This window comes from Bos mutus, chromosome 23 (genome assembly GCF_027580195.1).
Source record: "Bos mutus isolate GX-2022 chromosome 23, NWIPB_WYAK_1.1, whole genome shotgun sequence".
Classification (NCBI taxonomy): Eukaryota; Metazoa; Chordata; class Mammalia; order Artiodactyla; family Bovidae; genus Bos; species Bos mutus.
This window is the reverse complement of record NC_091639.1, coordinates 23,435,039-23,454,640: the sequence shown is the minus strand read 5'-3', so window position 1 is coordinate 23,454,640 and position 19,602 is coordinate 23,435,039. Positions and strand designations below refer to the sequence as shown.

Genomic DNA, 19,602 nt, shown 5'->3' with positions numbered 1-19,602 from the left:
CAACTATATTGTGAGGTTCAGGATACAGTTTAACTTCAGTGTCTCCTCCAACCTCAATGCACAAAGCTCCCCTGCAATTCCAGGGGCAGAGGCTGTCTGCCCCAACCAGCTCAGCGGCTCCTTCAAGGGAAACACACTGAGCCTCCACTGGAAGGAGTGATCTGAGACTTGTCAGGTGACACATTGTCTGCTATTTGGGGTTAGAAGAGACTGACTGCAGCTCCACAATGCTCCACCTTTAGTCAATACTGGAGAGCTGATACTGGCACCCCTCCCCTCTGTCCTGTCCTAGGGAGCAAACAGGGTGGAATGTGAAGGTGTGGGACCAGCTGCATGATTCTGAACCTGGCCTTCCAGACCCATTAGGTCACATTAGTCCCCTGGAAACCAAGTCTTTGTTCAGCCAAGGGAACCTCCTTAAATGCAAATAGGGGGGCCCCACCTTTCACACCCTAGAGACAAAGTACTCCTTCCTCCTGGTCATGGCCATTAGGGATTCTGTTGACTGGCCTCTACCACCAATGCCCCTCCCCCTTCTTCCTGCACTTTCTATAGATAACAGCGGGTATGCCATGAGGGGCCCTTGGATACCTGAAGTGAGTGGAGAGAGGTGAGGTTCAATATTTGAATTCCTGACCACGCCACCCAAAAAGTCTCAGTCTACCCAGATGACTTCCTGTCTAACAAGGCTTACAGCAGCTGTGTTTTCAGAGCCACGCCCACCCCCCCCAACCCCAGGGCGGGGTGGGCGTCCCCGTCCACTCTTCACCCTATTTATCAGGGTTCTAGTAGTCTTTCAGGAGAAGACCAGCTGAGATGCAGACACCACTCCTGCTGGGGCTCTGGCTCTTGCTGTAGCCGGCACTAATCGAGGCCTGGACACCCAGGCTGAGTTGCTGAGCAATCTGGGAGAGGGGATGGTGGCTGGGAAAAAGGGGAGCTAGCAAACAGACGGGAAACATGGGAAGAAGGGATGGCCCCTGGGCTGAATCCTTTATTTTACCCTCATTGGCCCAGACTCCACCCTAGCTGCTCCCAGGGTGAGGGGCTGGACTCCCGCTCAGTTGCGTATTTGGGTTGTTGGTTTGCTCCGTGTCCCCGGGAGGGGCATGTGTTTCCTGCAGTGTCACGAATGAGGGCCCCGAGGGTGTAAGGCTCCAGAGAGTGGGGAGCCCAGGTGTCGGGGATAGCCAGGTCTCCATCCAGCCATCCAATCAGCAAGCCTTTCCAGCTCCCTCAGGAACCCAGTCATTCATTTTTTCCTTTCATTTGTATTCGGATTAAAGATGCCCTTACTAGTTTTTTTCTAGACCGCGGTGTCGCGGCCACTCCCCTAACAGAACCTGGACCAATCATCTACAGCTCCGCCCTTTGTTCACCCCGACTTATTGTCCCCTAATTGCAGCATTCCGTCCTAAGGCCCGATTTGCTTTGTTTGGTAATTCGGTTGCTTACCCTCAGATATAACTTGTCCCGGGGGAGGGGCCCTCAGCTTGGATTTCTTCAGCTGCTGCGGTCACCAAGGCGACTATCGCAACGCCCCTTCTCTTCACCCGGGGAAAGCCTCCAAAGGGCCCGTCACCGTGACAACGAACTCTGGAGGTTCTGCGCGCGCAGAAGCCGCGCCCAGTCTCGTGGACGCGGAGGAGCAAAACGAAACAAGGGCAGGCTCAATGCGCCTAAGGCCACGCCCCCTGGAGAAGGCCCCTTCCAGACCTTCTGCGTCCAGGGTCTCTTAACTTCACCGCAAGTCTTCCTGGACCTCTCAGGGCGACCCCTTCAGGGAGCCCAACCTCAGCCCCTCTAATGCCTTCTCGTTGCGCTTTTATTCAAGAGAGGGAGTCAAAGGGTGCTGTACAATCCCTTCTGCCTCCCCTTTGCCCCTTTTGCTTCGAAAACAGTCCCCGCTGTCTGATTCTTTTTGTCACTTATTCAACGTTTATATCGGTGCCAGGTGCTCCTCCCCAGTTCGCCATTACTCTGACTTTTCCCTAAAATAATTCTATTTTTATCGTGCCAAGTCTCTTCAGGTGAACGCAGTGGTGTGTGTTTTTCTCTCGTATTTTTTCTTTCGCGTCCGCCTTTCTTGGTGTGTTTCCATCCTTTCGTCCTAGCTTCCTCATCAGCAGCCCCAAGACCGGATGATTCTTGAATAATCAGCAGGGAATCCTCGGGCTGGGCCCGGCCCCAAACCTTCAGACCGGAAGCTGGTGCAGGTGGAGCGTTCTTGGAAGCCGAGGACTTTCCGTAGCCCACCCGACCCTTAAAGCTAAAAACCTGAGTCTTTCACACAGACTGATCTGGCCAGATTTCGACGGAGCAGGCGAGGTGGGCCCAGGAGGCCCCCCGGCGGAGGGAGCGTATGGGGCGCCTGGCGCAGCATCCGGGTATGGGAGGGATGTTGGCACCAAAGTGCCACCTTCCGGGGAAGCCGCATAGTACTTTAGGTGATCCGCCAGGGCAAGCTTCCCTGGTGGCTCAGTCGGTAAAGAATTCACCTGCAGTTCGCGAGACCTGGGTTCAATCCCTGGGTTGGGAAGATCCCCTGGAGGAGGGCATGGCAACCCACTTCAATATTCTTGCTTGGAGAATCCCCATAGACAGAGGAGCCTGGAGGGCTACAGTCCATGGAGTCGCCAAGAGTCGGACACGACTGAGCGACTAAGTATACACACACACCCCTGAGCGACTAAGTACACACACACACACACACACACACACACACAGTCCATGGAGTCGCCAAGAGTCGGACACGACTGAGGTACACACACCCCTGAGCGACTAAGTACACACACACACACACACACACACACACACACACACCAGGGCAGGATGCCTGGGTCCCCACGAAGCGCGCGACTCGACCTTCTCAGGTTTCTCTCCAGCCGCCTGGCCAAGAGCTGAGCTTGGGCTGGGGGCCGCCCTCGCGTCTTCCCAAAAGCCCTGAGGTGCAGCCAGGCACGGAGAGCGAGCTCACAGCGCCAGAGCCGGTGGGCACCGGAGATCAGACCCACTGACCTGCGGTTGAGCTGAGGCGGGACCGGAAAAGCAGGGGGGTGGGGGTGTATGGAACGGCTCTGGTTTTCTGGCACCCCTACTGGACTGAGTAGGGTCACTCACGACTCAGGTGTCCTCGCTTTTGGATTTCTGACACGTCTTCCCCATCCTGAAAAATAGTATCACAGTCATCCCTTTTGCAAGTCCCTTCCTCACCTCACAGTCCAAGTCCAAATCTGTCTAGTCTTCCTTCTAATGCTGCTCAGAGTCATTCACTTGTCGGCTTCCCTCTCTTCTGCTAGACCAGGCCGCCATCTTGTGACTGAACTCAGGAATAGCTTCCTAACTGATTTCCCCGCCTCAGAAATCTTTTACAAACAGAAATCTGATCTTGTACTCTTCTGCTGAAATCTCTTTGTCAGTGGTTTGCACTGCCCAAGTTCTCCCAGAAACACTCTTCCCCTTACTCCCTCATTGTTGACTGGTCTCTCATTCTAGATTGTGCTCTGTGAGGGTAGGGACTTTGTGCAGTATTGTATCCCCAATACCTGATGCAGTGATCTAACGAATGTCTGTTGAATTAATATGAAAGAAGGTTCCCCTCTCCTTCCCCCATTTCCCCCATCCTTGTTTCCAAACCAGGATGTTAGGGCCATGGGTGAGGACACTCTGTCCCTTGGCTGTAGATTCTAGCATTGATTTCCACTCCAAAAGGATGTTGCCTCCCCCTTTCCTCTTTGCCCACTTCTCTTCAGCCAATATAAGGCCAAAGTGGAGGCTGGTGGGCAGTCATGTATGTTATGGAAGGCCATGCAGGTAACCAGAATCAAACCCTGTACATAGTCCTCTTAATAGTGCTGGTCACGATGAGCTTGGTGTTTGGTAAGTGTTTCAATGGGGTCAGAAGGGTTTCCTAACCTGCTGGATACAGAAACCCTGATACCAAGTATCTGAATACATGTACCAAGAACATTCAGGTAAAACCAGGCAGGAGGAAAGATGGGATGGGTGGGCGTGGTGGGATAATATCAGACTGATAACAGACTGATATTCACTCTGAGGAAGATTGCTGGTGACTACCCCAAGGCTGTCTCACTCAACGGCAATAACCTAAATGGAGATACTAAGGGGAATCTCTTCGAATCTGAGGGCAATACAGAATGGGGAGGGTTGGGGGAACATGCCAGATGACAGCCTCAGGATACACAGCGTAGAACAAGGCTAAGTTCAGCCTGATAACTCCACTTGGGTGCAAAGCACCGTCTACACAGAAACCAGATCCAAAGTGTTTGCTCAGCATCTGCTTCATACAAGTGCTCTGCTGGGTCTGAAAGTGGGTTTTGGGGGCTCAGTAACATGTGATCTGGGCCCGGGACCAGAGGAGGAGGGAGATGAATATGGTGTAGTTGGGGAGGGCTTTGGTGGACAACGTTTCATTAGTCTGTTCAGTGAAAGGACAACCAAACAAAGAATGTGGCCCTGGGCTGTTTGAAGTCTCCTGGCTACAGAAAGGAGAGATTCTTCCTGTCCTGTGATGATACGCTCTGAGGTTTTCACACTCTGAACATTACAGATTAAGAAAGCATATTCAAAAGAGAATCTGGGGGTTGGGTGAGGGACAGTGAAACCAAGTCACAGAGGAAGCACTGTCTTAACAGGGCTGCTAAAAGTTGGAATGAACTGCCTTGGCCTAACCTTTAATTTAGAGGCTTGTAGAGTGCTAAGCATGTTAGCCCCTCAAATGCATGTTGAATGAATGAGTTCCTCATTTCAAGAGGTATGAGAGTAGAGAGTGGAGATTTTTTATGAGAACTAAAGCTTCTGATGTTAGATTAAGCCTGATATTTTTCAGGAATTGGTGATTTTATGGTTTTCTGAGTAGGGAGGTAGGAGGGAACAGTGGGGTTGATCAGTCTGGGAATTAAGTGGGTTTGGGGTCAGTGCTTCTCTGTGTTCCAGGTCAGTCTGAGATATATGATCAAGAACCCATTAGACAGAAATATTTCAACGAATACCTAAGCTGCTATCGATGCCTCTTTGAGACCAAGGAGTTGGGATGCCTTCTGGGATCTGACACCTGCCTTGTCCCAAAGGGCAGCAGCTGCATAACTCTGCTCATAAAGAACAGTAAGCTGCCTCTTCCTTTCATCTTGGGTCCAGTCCATTCCCGAACTGAGTCTCTACCAGCCTTCTAAGCGGCACCCCAACTGGTTCCCACAACTCTAAGATACTGTTCTATCACTCCCTCTCTCCTTTCCTTTAGAGCTACTCCACATCGCTACTTCCATTCCTCTTGCCTTCTTGGCTCACCCTCCTTATAACACCCAGCCTCGCAGGCCTGGAGTCCCCAGATCCGCTGGCCTTTCCTCGGGCTGCCTTCTCCCCGTCTGTCAGCAGTAGTTCCTGCCAGCACTGTTCTTCTGCTACCTCTTCCACTGCTTCTTCTCAGCCTCTTTCACTGAGTCTTGCCTTTTTCTTCTGGAGCCTTAACAGTTCATGTTCACCAGAGTTTGGTCTTTTGCTGTCTTCCTCTTTACTCTCCCAGAGGAACTTTTTAAAAAACATTTATTTATTTAAGGTGCACCAGGTCTTAGTTGCTTCATGGGATCTTAGTTGCTTAGTGGGATCTTTCGGTTGCAGCATGCGGGATCTAGTTCCCTGACCAGGGATCAAACCTGGGGCCCCTGCATTAGGATCTCAGAGTCTTGGCCACTGGACCACCAGGGAAGTCCCTATCACTGTGTTTTGAATGGCTCTTTCCCACCAACCTTCCATGGGAAACTTCCACAGAGTTCATGGCTGGTGACTCCCTGGCATTCCCTGACCCTGTCCAGTTTCAGGATCTGCCTTTCTGGGGTCTAGGAAGGGGTAGGGGGTCAGTGATGGTCAGTCTCTGTGGCATGAGGGGATGGGAGGGCTCGGGGCTTTGCCTCGGACCTCCATGTCACTGATTGTTGCTGTCCGTCCCCAGACAGTGGTTTTGAGACCATGGTGAGTGACTGCCGCAGCAAGGAACAGATGAGTGACTGCTCATACACCCGCGCCTCTCCAGTGTTTGGCTTCTGGATATTCTCTCGATGCTGCTTCCAGAATTTCTGCAATAACCCTCAGAAGAGAAGCTTATATGTTCCTTAGAACTTCTGTAGAGACCTCAGGAGTACAATCCTGCCAATTTCCAGCCGCCCTCCTGATTTCCACCTGGGGACAGTCAGGACACTGTCCGGCCTCTCCAGAGCAGCCCTCCCTGCCACCCTCAGCAACAGTTACTAGACCCCAGCCCTATCTGCCTCTTGATTGATGCCCCTCAACACCCCTCAAATTCCACTCTGTCCTTTCCCACTCTCCCTCTGCAGAATTCTCTGCAGTTTTCCTTCAAGTCCTCAGTCTGACATTGTTCCTCCTGTCTGCTCCCACCTCAAGGATACCCCTTTGCCCTGCTTCATTTCTTTTCCGACAGTCCTCTCACCCCAGGTCACCAGCTGTTTCTCCAAAATAAATAGATGCACAAACTGTTTGGTTTGCCTCTCTCTTCTGGTGGATATGGAGGTTGAGCAATGTGGTACTACCGGACTGTTCCATCATGGGGCCAGGTAATGGGCTCCCCGACATTCGGAGCTCGGCTCCTGCTTTGCCCTGCTGTGTCTGACTCAGCTCTCAGGTCAAGAGAACTGGAAGCCCTCCTGTGGCTAAAACCGGAAGGGTAGTGGATGTCCTCAGAAATGCTGTCAGAACCAGAGCTGGGTGTAGGCTGGCCAAGGAGGTCCCTGGGGGTATGCTGGTGGGAGTGGAGCTATGAAAGAACCAGTCCCAGGGAGGAGAGGGTAGGGACGGAGTTCTGTGGAGAGAACAGAACAGAACTCCTAGACAGGCCTAGTGTCCTCTCTAATCCCAGGCTAATTTCGTTTTTCAAGGATCATGGTAACTCACCTTGATTTCGGGCCTTGGGCTTCTCAGCTTCTAAGGCTGCCTTCCAGTTTGACTTGCTAGAGCTGTACAGACCTGGGCCTTTGACTTATACTGAAATCAGAGGTCATGGGGGATAACATGCAGGCAAGAGAGGAACATAGTGGCTTGTACCTCTTTACCTCCAACTGCTTCCTGATCTAGAAACAAACATTGGTTTCTCCCACCAGCGCACAGGCCACAGAAATCCAAGTGCAAAATGTTGTATAGGTAAGAGTATATCCTGTGTGATGTCACTTTTACCAAGAACACAATGAAATTCAGGACAGTGGCTACTCCTGACAGGGACAGGGGAGGGTCCAAGAGGGGGCCCGAAGGCAGCTTTAGGTGCTGATAAAGGCCTTTATGCTAACTTGGCGAGTGGTATAACACAGGTGTTTAAGTTTACAAAAACCCATCTAAAAGTGTGCAAACAACTCTATGGCCAAAATGGTTTAAAACTAAATAGGGCAAAACCAGTGTGCTTTGTCTCTAAGGCATATCTGTTTTCAAGCCCATAACTTCTATTTGTGTGCACACACTGATACACATTCTCTCAATCCTGAGACACTATCTCTACTTGAGAGGTGACCACAGAGGCCGAGACCAACTTACTCAAGTGACAGAGGAGCTGGGGTTGGGCCTCCTAGTCACAGAGGTGCACTACTTTTCAGAAGAAAGTTTCATAATCCTGCTACTGGGTCACCAGATTCAGAGGGGTGGATACCTGACTGCACTCATCTGCTTGTCCTGGTGCTTCTTCATACCAGGCCTGGCTCAGAGCGGTGTGTCCAGTGTGTACTGAATGCATGGGGAGGTTTGAGTTATGAAAATTCATTACTGCTTTCTGCATGTTTGCAGTTCTTCAAATTACAATCAAAGGGCCTGCCTCTGCAGCCTTACCTGTGTACTCTGTACTCCCCCACCCCCTTCACCTAGACTTCCCACACAGCCGGCCCTGGATGCCAGGACCCTGGAAAGAGCGCAGGTGCCTCAGCTCCAGGTGACTCTGAGACACAGACCTGTTGTGTTTGCTCTTGTGTTTTCATGGTTTTTTCCTTCCTCTTGTGGAAAAACCTGACATCACCTGTGAACTTCCTAGATTTTGGAGGGTATGTTTAAGGCTGGCAAGATTCATAATCCTCATACTTTGATCTCCAGCCGAGCAGAGGATGGGATGGATATGGGCTGTTTGAGGCAGGCCATTGAGGAAGCCACAAGGCCAAGTGAAGTGGGTAGGGCTCTACAACGCTGTTTGAACCCCACGCCCAGTTACCTTTAACTTGTCTACACCTGCCCACACCTGACCCTGCCCCCATCAAAAATGTGACACAGACTCTGGCCAGTTTGTTTATTGTGGAGGACTAGGGAGTGCAGAACAAAGGACAGACCCCCTCCTCTCCCTGGGAATCTGTGCAAGTGGGTGTCATGGCTCAGGGATGTGAAGTGGAGCTGAGGAAGCCAGAGACTGGGAAAAGAGATGAGAGCAGGCAGCGGACCAGGCAGGAGCACGGGTGGTAGACAGTGAAGGAGGGGTCCCACAGTGCTCAGCCAGGAAACCTGCACAAAGTCCAGTCTCACCCGTTCTGATGCAAATTCAGTCCGGCACAAGCTTTCAGAGCTAGGTATCGGAGAGTGGAAACAGCCAGATTGAGAGAGATCAGGAAGATGGGGGGTTGGGTGGGGGTGATGGGACACTCAGTTAACAGGACAGTGTTGAGAAAACCACTGTGCCTTTCCCAGGTCAGCCTAGGCAGAATCCACATTTGAGATTATCTTCTAGGTGGTCGACGGGCTCTGGGTACAGTGCCAACTGCTTTTTTGGGGGAGGAGACTAGACCAAACCATAGAGACACTGGAAGGACAAAGGAAAGGCAAAGGAAAGGCAAAGGAAAGGAAGACTGAGAACTTACAGACCCCAGAGTGTGAGTGTTCTGAGAAGACAACGCATGATGCTGGGGTGTCAGGAGTGAGATGCTAGATCAGAGAGAAATCTATCTGCGAAGGGAAAGATGTCAGGGACCAGCCCAGGGAAGAGTCAAAAGTCCAGAACTGTTGAGAAACAAGTATATGCTGCGCAGGTCAGCAATGGACAAACTCAGATTCACGGGTGGGCCAGCCAGGGGGTCCAGGCCTTCAGAAGGCTCCTTCCCAGCAGGGAAGCTGGGAAGGGGCAGTGACAGGTTCAGGGTTTGGTAGAACCACAGGATCTGGGACTGAGACAGGGGCAGAGCCAGGGACCTGTCAAGGGGCTCAGGCGAGGCACTCTGGAGCTGGGGACTGTACCAGGAGTTGCAGTAGTCATACTGGCAGCACTGGGCCGAGTACCAGTACTCTGAGATGTAGGTGGGGAGCTTTTCTTGGCAGCGGTAGGAATTGTGTTGTCCACAGCCTCGGATTAAGAAGCGAGCTTTGTTCTCTGGAGAAGAAGGGACAACTAATAACCCTTGCTGCCTCCCATAGTCACCAAACCTGGTACCCCTTCCACAGACCTGCCCATCCCTCACCTAGACCCAATTTCCTTTCCAGACTCCTGCAGAAGAGGCCGGAAGAAATTAGCTTAATTGGCTCTCCAGAACCCCAGACTCCTCCCCTACCAGAAACCTCCATCTCCTTAGACCTCAGGCCCCAAGCAGCCCTCATTTACAAGAGGAGACAATGCCATGGGCTGTCTAGCCAGTGGCCCTTTCCCTGCCTGACTCAACTCACCATAATTGATGCTGATCACCATGCATGGGGATGAGCTGCTAATAGTGCACTTCTCCGAGCCTGAAATGCATCCTACAGCAGGATTTTCTAAGAGGCAGAGGTGGCAGGTCCGGACTTCAGAAACAGGAGCTGGGGAAGCAGAAGACATGGATGGTGGTGTTGGCCCACTCCAAGTTCCCTACCCTGCAACATCCCGCTCACCCACCACCACCCTCTCCCTGTACTCAGCCACCCCTCCTTCCCTGCCCCTGCCCCACTTACCCTTTCCCACTGTGAAGCCCACCATGACCAGTGCACCTATAAGCATGTGGGCCTTCATCATGGACTTCTGGGGAGAGGGGCAGTCCCTGAGGGGTGCCCAGAAACCCCACCTTCCCATGACCACGCTCCTTGAGCCTGAACTGCAGGGTGGTTCTGACAGGTAGTCTGGGCAGGAGCTGCTGTAGGTACAAAGCTGTACTCCTCCCTGAGGCAGGAAGCAATTAGCTTGGCAGGAGAACATGTCCTCACCCACCTGGTCTGGTTCCTGAATGTGGGAGCTGCAGCCCAGACAGGGGCAGTATCTGGGCCCCAATCCAGCAGTCTACTTTTGTCCTGAGTGTCCCTCAAAGATCTGTCCCTGCCCCTCCAGGGTCCATGGATTAGTTTCATTCTCTGGTACCATCTGCCATCCTCCCTACACAACAGGGCCAGTCCCTACTGTTCTGAGAGAAACTTAAACCAGGAACCCAGTGACCTTCATCCTTCTGAGATGAGCATGTCTCAGCTCCCCCAAGAGGGGGCACATAGACACCACAAAATAGCAATTCTGGACCTTGAACCTCTTCTCCCCACCCCTTACAGTTCAGTTTATTTTGGGACCTCTTTCTTTATAAAACAAAGTGATGTTGATTACATCCCCTAGAGTATAAACAGCCAACTGCAGTGGCACAAAAAGAGCAAATATTTCTCCAGTCTTTGAAATCCGATTTCTGTCTTTTCCTCATGATCTCCGTACATCCTTACACCCAGTCCTAAAAACATCACCCAAATCTACTGGGCACAAATCTGTGCTGGTTTTCAACTTGAGGAGAGGGGGCTGGGCCAGGAGGGCTCCTGGGGTCCAGCATACCATTACCCATGCTTCCCAACCCCAAACACCAGCCAATCAGCCCACGGCCTTTTCTTCCACTTTATTTCATATTCCCACCACAATAATGACTCCTTTAATTTAAACTAAAAACCATAGAGGGTTCCTGAAATTGTGGCAGCAAAGGAATGAAAGTGTCAAAGACCGAGGGACAGGTGGGGTGGGGAATCAGCGAATCGTCTTCACTGGGCTCTTGAAGTTGCTGGCGGCTTGGAGCTGCAGCTGGTAGGCCATTGGATGGATCTTGAAACCGTAAAGCCTGGGTTGGGGCAGAGGTGAGAGAGGAAGCAGAGTGAGCCCCATCCTGGCCTTGCCAGTGGCCTGCATTCCACCCCCCCACCCCAGTTTCTTTATGGGCTTGCTCAGTACTTCAAGGCAGTGGTTCCCCAACTTCTCTTCTCAAGAATATTTGGAAATGTATTTTAAATATCTATTAAAACTCAAATTCAAAACTACAAATACGTGTCTGTACATATATACATGAGTATATACACGTCAGTACTTGTTTTAATATAAAAGCTGAACTTGCCTTTTCTACACCAGAGCAAAAATGATACTCCAGGAAGATAAACCACACTTCAACCGTGGCTCTGAGAATTTCCTAGCAGAAAGTTGAGCACACAGAATGGCAACAAGGCTAGCTACTGCCTTGTCCTCCCTTCTTTCTAGGGGATCCTGGGCACCTCTTTTGACCCTTGGTGACTCTGTCCCTGCTCCCCACCTGGGCACAAACTGGTTGGCGGGCCTCTTGGGCCGGTACTCGGGGTGCACCATGAAGAGCATGTGAGGGAAACCGGTGCCGAAGTAGGCGCCATCCGTGTGGTGGTGCCTCGATGACTTGGGTGTGTACACGTCCATGCACTTGGGGCAGTAGAGCTTCACCATGGCCTCACCTGGGATGTCTGAAAGGCCTGGGAGACAGCCAGACTCAGCAGGCCAGGTCACCCAAGACTGCCCAACCTCCCTCCTGGACTCAGGCCCCAACCTGCTGAGCCCCAACTCCATCCCAGCAGACCTGCCTTCTTACATGGCCCTCCTTTCCCTTTCCCAACACTCACCGATGGGAAGCATTGGCTGGTTCTCACAGTACACACGGGGACAGTATCCAAAGTCTCCCTGCTGGTACTTTTCCAACTGATGTGAATGAAATTGAAGGAGTTGGTGGGTAGGTATGAAGAGAAGAGGCAACCCCCTCCTCAGCCCAACCCACATCTCTGTGTCCCCAACTCCTTCTGCCTCTTAAATGTCCAGAGGCCCCTTCTCTGGCTCAGATGGGCCTTCAGACTCCCCTGCTTCCTTTCATTCAGTCAGGCAGGCTGAAGACCATCAGACATTCACTGCTTATTCCCTGAGAAAGAGGGAGTCTACAACTTTCTGCTCTGGGTCACATCTCCCTCCCCCAAAACACCGCCTTCACTTCAACCCTCAATCAGGTCTTAATCCCTAGGCCCAGATTCTGGGGTTCTTTCCCCTCTTCTCAGCTAGATTCTGTGACAAGGCTGAAACAAGTGACTTCTTGCTGAAGGACTCTGCTTCCCTGTTGCCTCTGAAGGAACCGAGTGGGAGGAGAGAGGCCTCACCATCTGGGCAATGCCACGGTTGGTGAGGATATAGCGGGCGTGGATCAATCCATAGAGCATTTCAGCTGCTTGCTCAATCAGGTCACTCTGGTTGGGGTTGTCCTCCAGCTCCTCATCTGAAACATGGCACCAGCCAAATGCAACCACTTGTCTTACAGCTTTTTAAGGTGCCCTGCCCACTCCCAGGGGCTGCTGGCTCTTCAGCCCAGCACCCAACTTGGAGCCACAGCCTGGGCATCTGACCCAGAAACATGGGCCTCTGACCCTTCCACCAACCCAAGGCAGCTCTGCCTTCCTTCCATCCCTCTTAGCCTCTGCTTCTTTCTCTTCTTTAATAAATAAATGCAAAAATGTCAACACGGAAGATAGAACTCTAACCTGGAAAGGGCAAGGAAGAAGATAATACCCATGGAGAAACTAGCATTTTTGAAAAGTGCTAAGTTATAGGATCGGAGAAGGAAATGGCAACCCACTCCAGTGTTCTTGCCTGGAGAATCCGAGGGATGGGGGAGCCTGGTGGGCTGCCGTCTATGGGGTCCCACATAGACACGACTGAAACGACTTAGCAGCAGCACAGGAGCAACTTATACGATCAGAGTATGAGAACAAGTGGTAGAAGTCACAAAAGTAGGCAAGAGTGAGGTAGGAAATCAAAATGAAGTAAAGGATTTGGGGTTAAAAGGGTTAGAGAACCAAAAGGAAATTTAGAAATTCAAGAAGCAGATAAACAGGGTGTGAATAGTAAAAAAACAGCACACACACAAAACAACCCTGAGGGTGTCTCACCAGGCTCCAGGTCCAAGATCATGTCTAAAGCTTGTCGATAGTGAGGCACCTGCTCATTGAGTCCAGTGAGATTGAATTTGTCCTGGATATAGTCTTCATCCACCTGTCAGGACGTGAAGTCAAAAGGAAACCCATAGCAAAATCCTCAGCTTTGACCTGGGCAGGTTGCTCTAACTCGTGCCTTATCTTCAATACAACTAACTGCTTCATTCCCTTTGTTCCGCACTCCCAACTCAGCGGAAGTACTTGAACGTCTCTCCCCAGTTCGTGTATACTGCCCACCCAGAAGAGGTCTGGCTTTTCTCTCCTAAGCATAAGCAATCCCCTCCTTACAGAGGCAGTCCTTTCAAGATCCCTGTCCTGATTCCTGTTCCTAGCTCTAGGAATCAGTTTTGGCCTCTCCTGAGGGGCAGCTGGTTCTCTGAGGAAGGTGGGGGCTGAACAGCTTGGATTCTGAAGTCAGTTACACTCCCTTATGTTAACACACAGGCATGCTATAAAACATTTTAACATGAAGTGTTTTAATTTTCCTAATAGCTACCAGAGATATGTACTACCAGTACCTCCGTGGTAAACAAACAAACAAACACAGGTTGACACGTTCAACGTTAGGCTGCTGGAGGGTGGCAGGGTTGACTTGGGGCCCCAGTCTTGACCCTTCACAAGTTGGAGAGAGAGCTACTAAGGGGACTCCTCCTTGACACGAGTGTTCACTGAAGTAGGTAAGAGATGTGTGTGGAAGCTTTATGTGCAGGAGAATATGTGGCCAGATTACATGTGGAGGTGGATGGTAGGGTTGAGGAGAACTCACCTCACAGAAGAATTCATTGCCACGGAGCCCACAGAACCAGGAAATCCAGGACACCTCCTCTGAGCTGCTCATCTTCACGTCGGCTAGAGATAGAAGAGTATAAGCCTAAGCTCTTCCTCCCAGCCTCTGGTATCCTCACTCCTCCCACACTTTGCCCTCCAACCATGGAAGAATTTGGGGCCACCCTTTTCTTAAAGAACCCGAGACTGGAGCACGTCTCTCTAGCTCCTCTTATTTACATTCCAGCCCCTTTTCACTGAGATTATAGAGAAATTCTTTGGGGTCCACCACCTGTAAGAAACCGACAGGTCTTGACCCCACTAGTCCTACCTACATCCCTGACGCTCGTGAAAACCAGGCCCCTCTCTCCTCCGTGTCAACTCCGGCAGGGCCGTGGCTCAGGCTCCCTACCCCCGCAGGTCTCCGGCCCCATTCTCAAGGGTTCCGAAGTTTATCCTTTCCAAGCAAGAGCTGGGCCCCTCCTTTTCTCATGGCCTGTGGGTGGTCGTCGGGTCCGTTTCATGGGAGTCCCGACATCCCGCCTCCACCCTGCAGGCCACCTCTTCTACCCTCGGTGCCGGACCGGGTCATTTCCTTTCCCACCCCCACATCAAGACGCGGAGACCCCATGTGCCGCGCCCAGGGACAGGGGATATGGCGCGGCGACGACCACCACACTCACCGACTGGACGGGGACTGGGACCGGGGGACGGGGAGGGGAAGGGGAGTTTCTGCTTCCAAAGAACCGCGACGACGGCTACAACGCAGGCCGCGGACCCGACCGCGGCAGGCGAAGTGGGGTGGGGGGAGTGGAAACTGGGGAGGGTGGGGAAGAGGGCAACGCGCAAGTGCTTAGAGTTAGGAGCCGCGGCGCATGCCGGGAAATGGAGTCCTCGGAAAGAAGAAACTGACGAAACTAGGGAAAGGCGAACTACGAATCCCAGGATGACCCGCGCACGACCCTTGTGTCACGAGGCCCCGGGGGGAGGGGGACGCTGGGGGCGGGGCGCAGCAGGGCACTGCGAGCCGCCACCGGAAGCGGAAACTCAGTACCGCGTTCTGGGCCAGGTAGCCTGGGAAATATAGTCGTGTGATTCCGGGGACTGTGGGGCCCTGGAGGGGAGGGGATGGGCCGGGAGAGGAACTAGGCTGGCTGGTTGTTTCTTGCTTCTCCCATCAAACAGCGAGCCTCAGGCCTCGGCGCGACTTTGCTACCCGGGGCATTGACCTCATCCCCAGCCAGCCAGCCCTCCTGGCCCTTATCGCTTTGCTCCTTGGAGTCAGCCCGCCAAGGAGACCCGCGACGGGGCCCATGTTTCATCCGGGGTTCGCGCTCCGGAGGCGGGAGGTGAGGCCGGGTTCCATGCTGAGGGTCCTGGGTAGGGTGTACTGGGATGAGCTGAGCGGTGTGAGAACCAGGACGGCCCCGTGGGCTAACCTGAGGTGGTGCCAGCCATTCTGCTGCTTGTCCCCTTGCACTTCTCCATTTCCTCTTAGGGCTTGAACGGGGCTGCTGTGGGCGCTAAGCGCGACCTTCGAACCCTGGTCAGAGTAATGGTGAGGGGTTGCGTGACGTTATTTCATTTCAGGGTTTCTGGGCATTCTCCGCCTCAGAGCCTTTTTTCACCCTGAGAGTGGTTTCCCAGGTCCAGAAAATGAGCTCGGAGCGGGGGCCACGTTGAGGGAGGCGAAGGGCATTGTGGGGGCGTTATGTAAAAACAGGACCCCAACCGACAGATCTTTTTCAGTCCTCGCGCTACGCCGGCACGTGGTGCGTTGTGCTTCTGCTATGGAAACATTCCAGGGCGGGAAACAGCCCGGCGCTTCCGCGCGCCTGCACCCTCAGGTAATTTGTTTTGTTTTGTTTTTCCCCAGCCACGCATGCGTCTTTGTGCCAAGTGAGTATTTGTCGACTCCTTTGCTTAGAGTAGCGCCATTTTGCAGTACGGAAGTTACAAAGCGACACAGGCTGGAACTTCTTCCTGAAATCTGCTTCCTGCTTCCGGAGACGTGTCGAGTTTGTTTTTGTTTGGGAAGAACTTACCCCGAAATAGGAAGATTTAAAGAGCCAATTTGATTGTTTTTCTTAATGGTATGTTTTACGCTGTGATAAAGTTGACTGGGAGGGATTGGGGGCAAGAGGAGAAGGGGACGACAGAGGATGAGATGGCTGGATGGGCATCACTGACTCGATGGACGTGAGTCTCAGTGCACTCCGGGAGTTGGTGATGGACAGGGAGGCCTGGCGTGCTGCGATTCATGGGGTCGCAAAGAGTCGGACACGACTGAGCGACTGATCTGATCTGATCTGAAAGTTGAGTCAGAGAGGCTGGTATTGTTGGTGCGGATGGAGGTAGGGGCGGAGCGCAGGGCCTCTGGGCAGCTGTCTTACGGAGACTTCTTTCTTACCTTTACTGAGGGGCATTGTCTGTAACTGGCCCTGCAGGGTCCCAGGTTGTGGGGTCACTTTTGGGTTGGGAGGGGATTTTTGACGCTAAGGATACTTTTGTTTATCTCATTAGGTGTCTGGAACTGGCTCTGGTCGCTGCAGGACAACCAGGGGCTTGGCTTCCTAGTCTCATTTTCCTACATTTCCCAAAAGCCATGTCTGGGTCTTCTCTCATTAACTTTACCCCAGCCACTGATCCCAGTGATCTGTGGAAAGATGGGCAGCTGCAATCACAGCCTGAAGAGCTGGAGCCCACCTTGGATGGGGCTGCAGCCCGGGCTTTTTACGAAGCCTTGATTGAAGATGAGAGCAGCACCCCTGAAACCCAGAGAGCTCAGCCTGGGCCTGCCAGTAAGAGAAAGAGGAAGAAAAGAAGAATGATGAGGGAGACTGCAGCAGGAGCATCAGGAGGACATGGACAAAGGAGATCCCTTGAGGCAAAGGACAAGATGACCCAGCAGATACTGAGGGCAGCCCAGGAGGGGGACCTGGCAAAACTAAAAATGCTGTTGGATCCCCATGAGGCAGGGGGAGCTGGAGGGAATATCAATGCTCGGGATGCTTTCTGGTGGACCCCTCTGATGTGTGCTGCCCGAGCAGGCCAGAGGGCAGCTGTGCGCTATCTCCTGGGCCGTGGGGCTGCCTGGGTAGGGGTCTGCGAGCTGGGGGGCAGAGATGCTGCTCAGTTGGCTGAAGAAGCAGGTTTCCCTGAGGTGGCCCGCATGGTCAGAGAGAGCCCTGGAGAGACAAGAAGTCCAGAGAACCGGTGAGGGGAAGCCTTGTCTTTTATTATTATTTAAACTTTTAAATCTATTTTTGTTTTATTGAAGCATAGTTCATATATAATTATATAACTTACATGTGTACAATATAGCGATTCAGAATTTTTTAAAGTGATATTCCATTTATAGTCATTATAAAATATCTGTTAAATTTCTGTGTTGTACACACTCTCTGGGTTTAAATCCTGATTGTACTTCTTGGGTAAGCAACCTAGTGTCCATGTTGGCACGGTTGGCTCAGTTTTCCTATCTAAGAAATTAGACTATACTTCTTATAGGGTTGTTAGGGTTAACTAAATGGGTTAATATACATAAAATGCTATAACAGTGCTTGTATTTAATAGCATAGTAAGCACTGTACAAATGTTAACTATAGTAATTATTATTTCTCACCCAAGAACCTTGTGAGGCCTTAACCATTCCTTCAGGTCCACGTTGCTAACTGGGGAGGAAAGGCAATTTGTTTCTTGGCAGAAATACTGGAAAGACCTTGTCCCACCCTGCCACCCACCTCTGAGGCCTAAACCCTTGTGCTGCCCTTAACCTTTCTCTTTTTTTCTCTCCAGGTCCCGATCCCCCTCCCCCAAGTACTGTGAGACTTGTGATGGCCACTTTCAAGACTCTAACCACTGTACATCCACTGCTCACCTGCTGTCGCTGTCCCGGGATCTCCGGCCCCCCATCCTGCCACTTGGGGTTCCAACCTCCAGCCCAGGCTTCAAGCTGCTGCTGAGGGGGGGCTGGGAGCCTGGAATGGGGCTAGGACCCCGGGGTGAGGGCCGTGCCAACCCTATCCCCACTGTCCTCAAGAGGGACCAGGAGGGGTTAGGCTACGGGTCAGCACCTCAGCCCCGAGTTACACATTTCCCAGCTCGGGATACACGGGCAGTGGCTGGGAGGGAGAGAGCCCCCAGGGTGACCACACTGAACCGCAAAGAGGAGAGAAGGCAGGAAGAGAAGGACAAGGCCTGGGAGCGGGATCTGCGGACATACATGAACCTTGAGTTCTGACTTGGGCAAGTTCTGACCCTGGTGTGTTGCTGTAGTCTGAACTTGGGCCCGGAACCTAGACTCTTGGGCTTCTACTTCCTGATGTCTGCCCAGGTTCCACACCTTCTGGTTTTGATCAGTGGACTCTGCCTTCAGTAGAAAGAAGCCAAAAGCTGAGAAATAAAATCAAGCTTTTCTCCCTCTTGGTGTTTTATCCAGTTTTCTGGAAGCTGTTGCAGGGAAGCCAAACGAGACTGGGGACCACATGAAATTCTACCAGAGCCACAAGAGGCAGCTCTATGTGGCCTGATAGGGTTGCCTCTGCCAGTCTGGTTCACTTGTAGCCCCAGCCACTGTCCTTAGTGCCCCACCTATTTTTTCAACCCCTGAACCAGGAATTACCCATCTCTATGCAAGTCTACCGGAGAAGGCAATGGCACCCCACTCCAGTACTTTTGCCTGGAAAATCCCGTGGATGGAGGAGCCTGGTGGGCTGCAGTCCATGGAGTCGCTAGAGTCGGGCACGACTGAGCAACTTCACTTTCACTTTTCACTTTCATGCATTGGAGAAGGAAATGGCAACCCACTCCAGTGTTCTTGCCTGGAGAATCCCAGGGAGGGGAAGCCTGGTGGGCTGCCGTCTCTGGGGTTGCACAGAGTCGGACACGACTGAAGCGACTTGGCAGTAGCAGCATGCAAGTCTATGCAGGGCTTCCCTGGTGGCTCAGATGGTAAAGAGTCTGCCAGCAATTCAAGAAACCCAGGTTTGATCCCTGGGTTGGAAGATCCCCTCAAGAAGGAAATGGCAACCCAATCCAATGTTCTTGCCTAGAGAACCCCATGGACAGAGAAGCCTGGTGGGCTATGTTCATGGGGTCACAAAGAGTCAGGCATGATTGAGTGACTAACTTTTGTGCAAGTCTGACCTCCCCCAGAAAGCACCCTTTGTCCATTCCAGCCAATTCAATCACTGATTTCACAAGTTTGTATACTATGTGCTATGAATGGGAATGAGACATACCCAATCTTCAGGTTGCTCGCACCTGTAGGAGACAAGATGTGATAAAAAGAATGCATGGTGATGGGGAAGTTGGAAAGGCTCATAAATGATAATGGGTGGGGTCTTGCAGGAAGAAGGCAGTGTGATGGGAAGACCAAAGATGATGCAGCCTGTAGGCTGTTAGCTGAGCTGGAACCAGAACTCTGGCCTCCCAAATCTACACTTTAAGCCAAGGTTCATTTTGATACCTGAAAACTCCTAAGGGCAGGAAGCACATCCTGTTTGTCTACACTTGTCTTCCCCACACTTCCTCTCCTGTTCCTCCTGCCTCATACCAGGTGCCAGGCACATAAAGTACCCACTGTTGTCAAATCCAAGAGGTAAAAATCTGCAGGGAGGAGCAAGGAAGGGCTACCTAAGCCCCAAG

At 52.0% G+C, this 19,602-nt stretch overlaps 4 protein-coding genes across 6 annotated transcripts; 2 read left to right on the top strand and 2 right to left on the bottom strand.

Annotated features, from left to right (window-relative positions):
- The first annotated feature begins 3,863 nt into the window (after positions 1-3,863).
- On the top strand, positions 3,864-6,634 carry LY6G5C (lymphocyte antigen 6 family member G5C). The gene is made up of 3 exons (XM_005904216.2): positions 3,864-3,879; positions 4,957-5,124; positions 5,969-6,634. The coding sequence occupies exons 1-3, from the start codon at positions 3,864-3,866 to the stop codon at positions 6,130-6,132; spliced, it is 348 nt and encodes a 115-aa protein (XP_005904278.2). The 3' UTR covers positions 6,133-6,634.
- A 1,538-nt stretch (positions 6,635-8,172) lies between these two features.
- LY6G5B (lymphocyte antigen 6 family member G5B) lies at positions 8,173-10,669 on the bottom strand. The gene is made up of 3 exons (XM_005904194.3): positions 9,910-10,669; positions 9,649-9,777; positions 8,173-9,358 (listed from the first exon to the last, which is right to left on the bottom strand). The coding sequence occupies exons 1-3, from the start codon at positions 10,148-10,150 to the stop codon at positions 8,955-8,957; spliced, it is 774 nt and encodes a 257-aa protein (XP_005904256.2). The 5' UTR covers positions 10,151-10,669; the 3' UTR covers positions 8,173-8,954.
- Positions 10,670-10,805: 136 nt separating this feature from the next.
- CSNK2B (casein kinase 2 beta) lies at positions 10,806-14,794 on the bottom strand. The gene is made up of 7 exons (XM_005904192.2): positions 14,637-14,794; positions 13,955-14,037; positions 13,144-13,246; positions 12,358-12,473; positions 11,836-11,911; positions 11,499-11,688; positions 10,806-11,036 (listed from the first exon to the last, which is right to left on the bottom strand). The coding sequence occupies exons 2-7, from the start codon at positions 14,024-14,026 to the stop codon at positions 10,946-10,948; spliced, it is 648 nt and encodes a 215-aa protein (XP_005904254.1). The 5' UTR covers positions 14,027-14,037; positions 14,637-14,794; the 3' UTR covers positions 10,806-10,945.
- Positions 14,795-15,027: 233 nt separating this feature from the next.
- GPANK1 (G-patch domain and ankyrin repeats 1) lies at positions 15,028-18,378 on the top strand. 3 transcript variants are annotated; one of them, XM_070361141.1, is made up of 5 exons: positions 15,028-15,302; positions 15,703-15,800; positions 15,899-16,046; positions 16,477-17,169; positions 17,752-18,378. In XM_070361141.1, the coding sequence occupies exons 4-5, from the start codon at positions 16,559-16,561 to the stop codon at positions 18,194-18,196; spliced, it is 1,056 nt and encodes a 351-aa protein (XP_070217242.1). In that variant the 5' UTR covers positions 15,028-15,302; positions 15,703-15,800; positions 15,899-16,046; positions 16,477-16,558; the 3' UTR covers positions 18,197-18,378. The 3 variants fall into 3 exon arrangements, with proteins under 3 accessions (XP_070217242.1, XP_070217243.1, XP_005904253.2); XM_070361142.1 differs by having other exon boundaries at positions 15,692-15,800; XM_005904191.3 differs by lacking the exon at positions 15,703-15,800 and having other exon boundaries at positions 15,830-16,046.
- Positions 18,379-19,602: the final 1,224 nt, after the last annotated feature.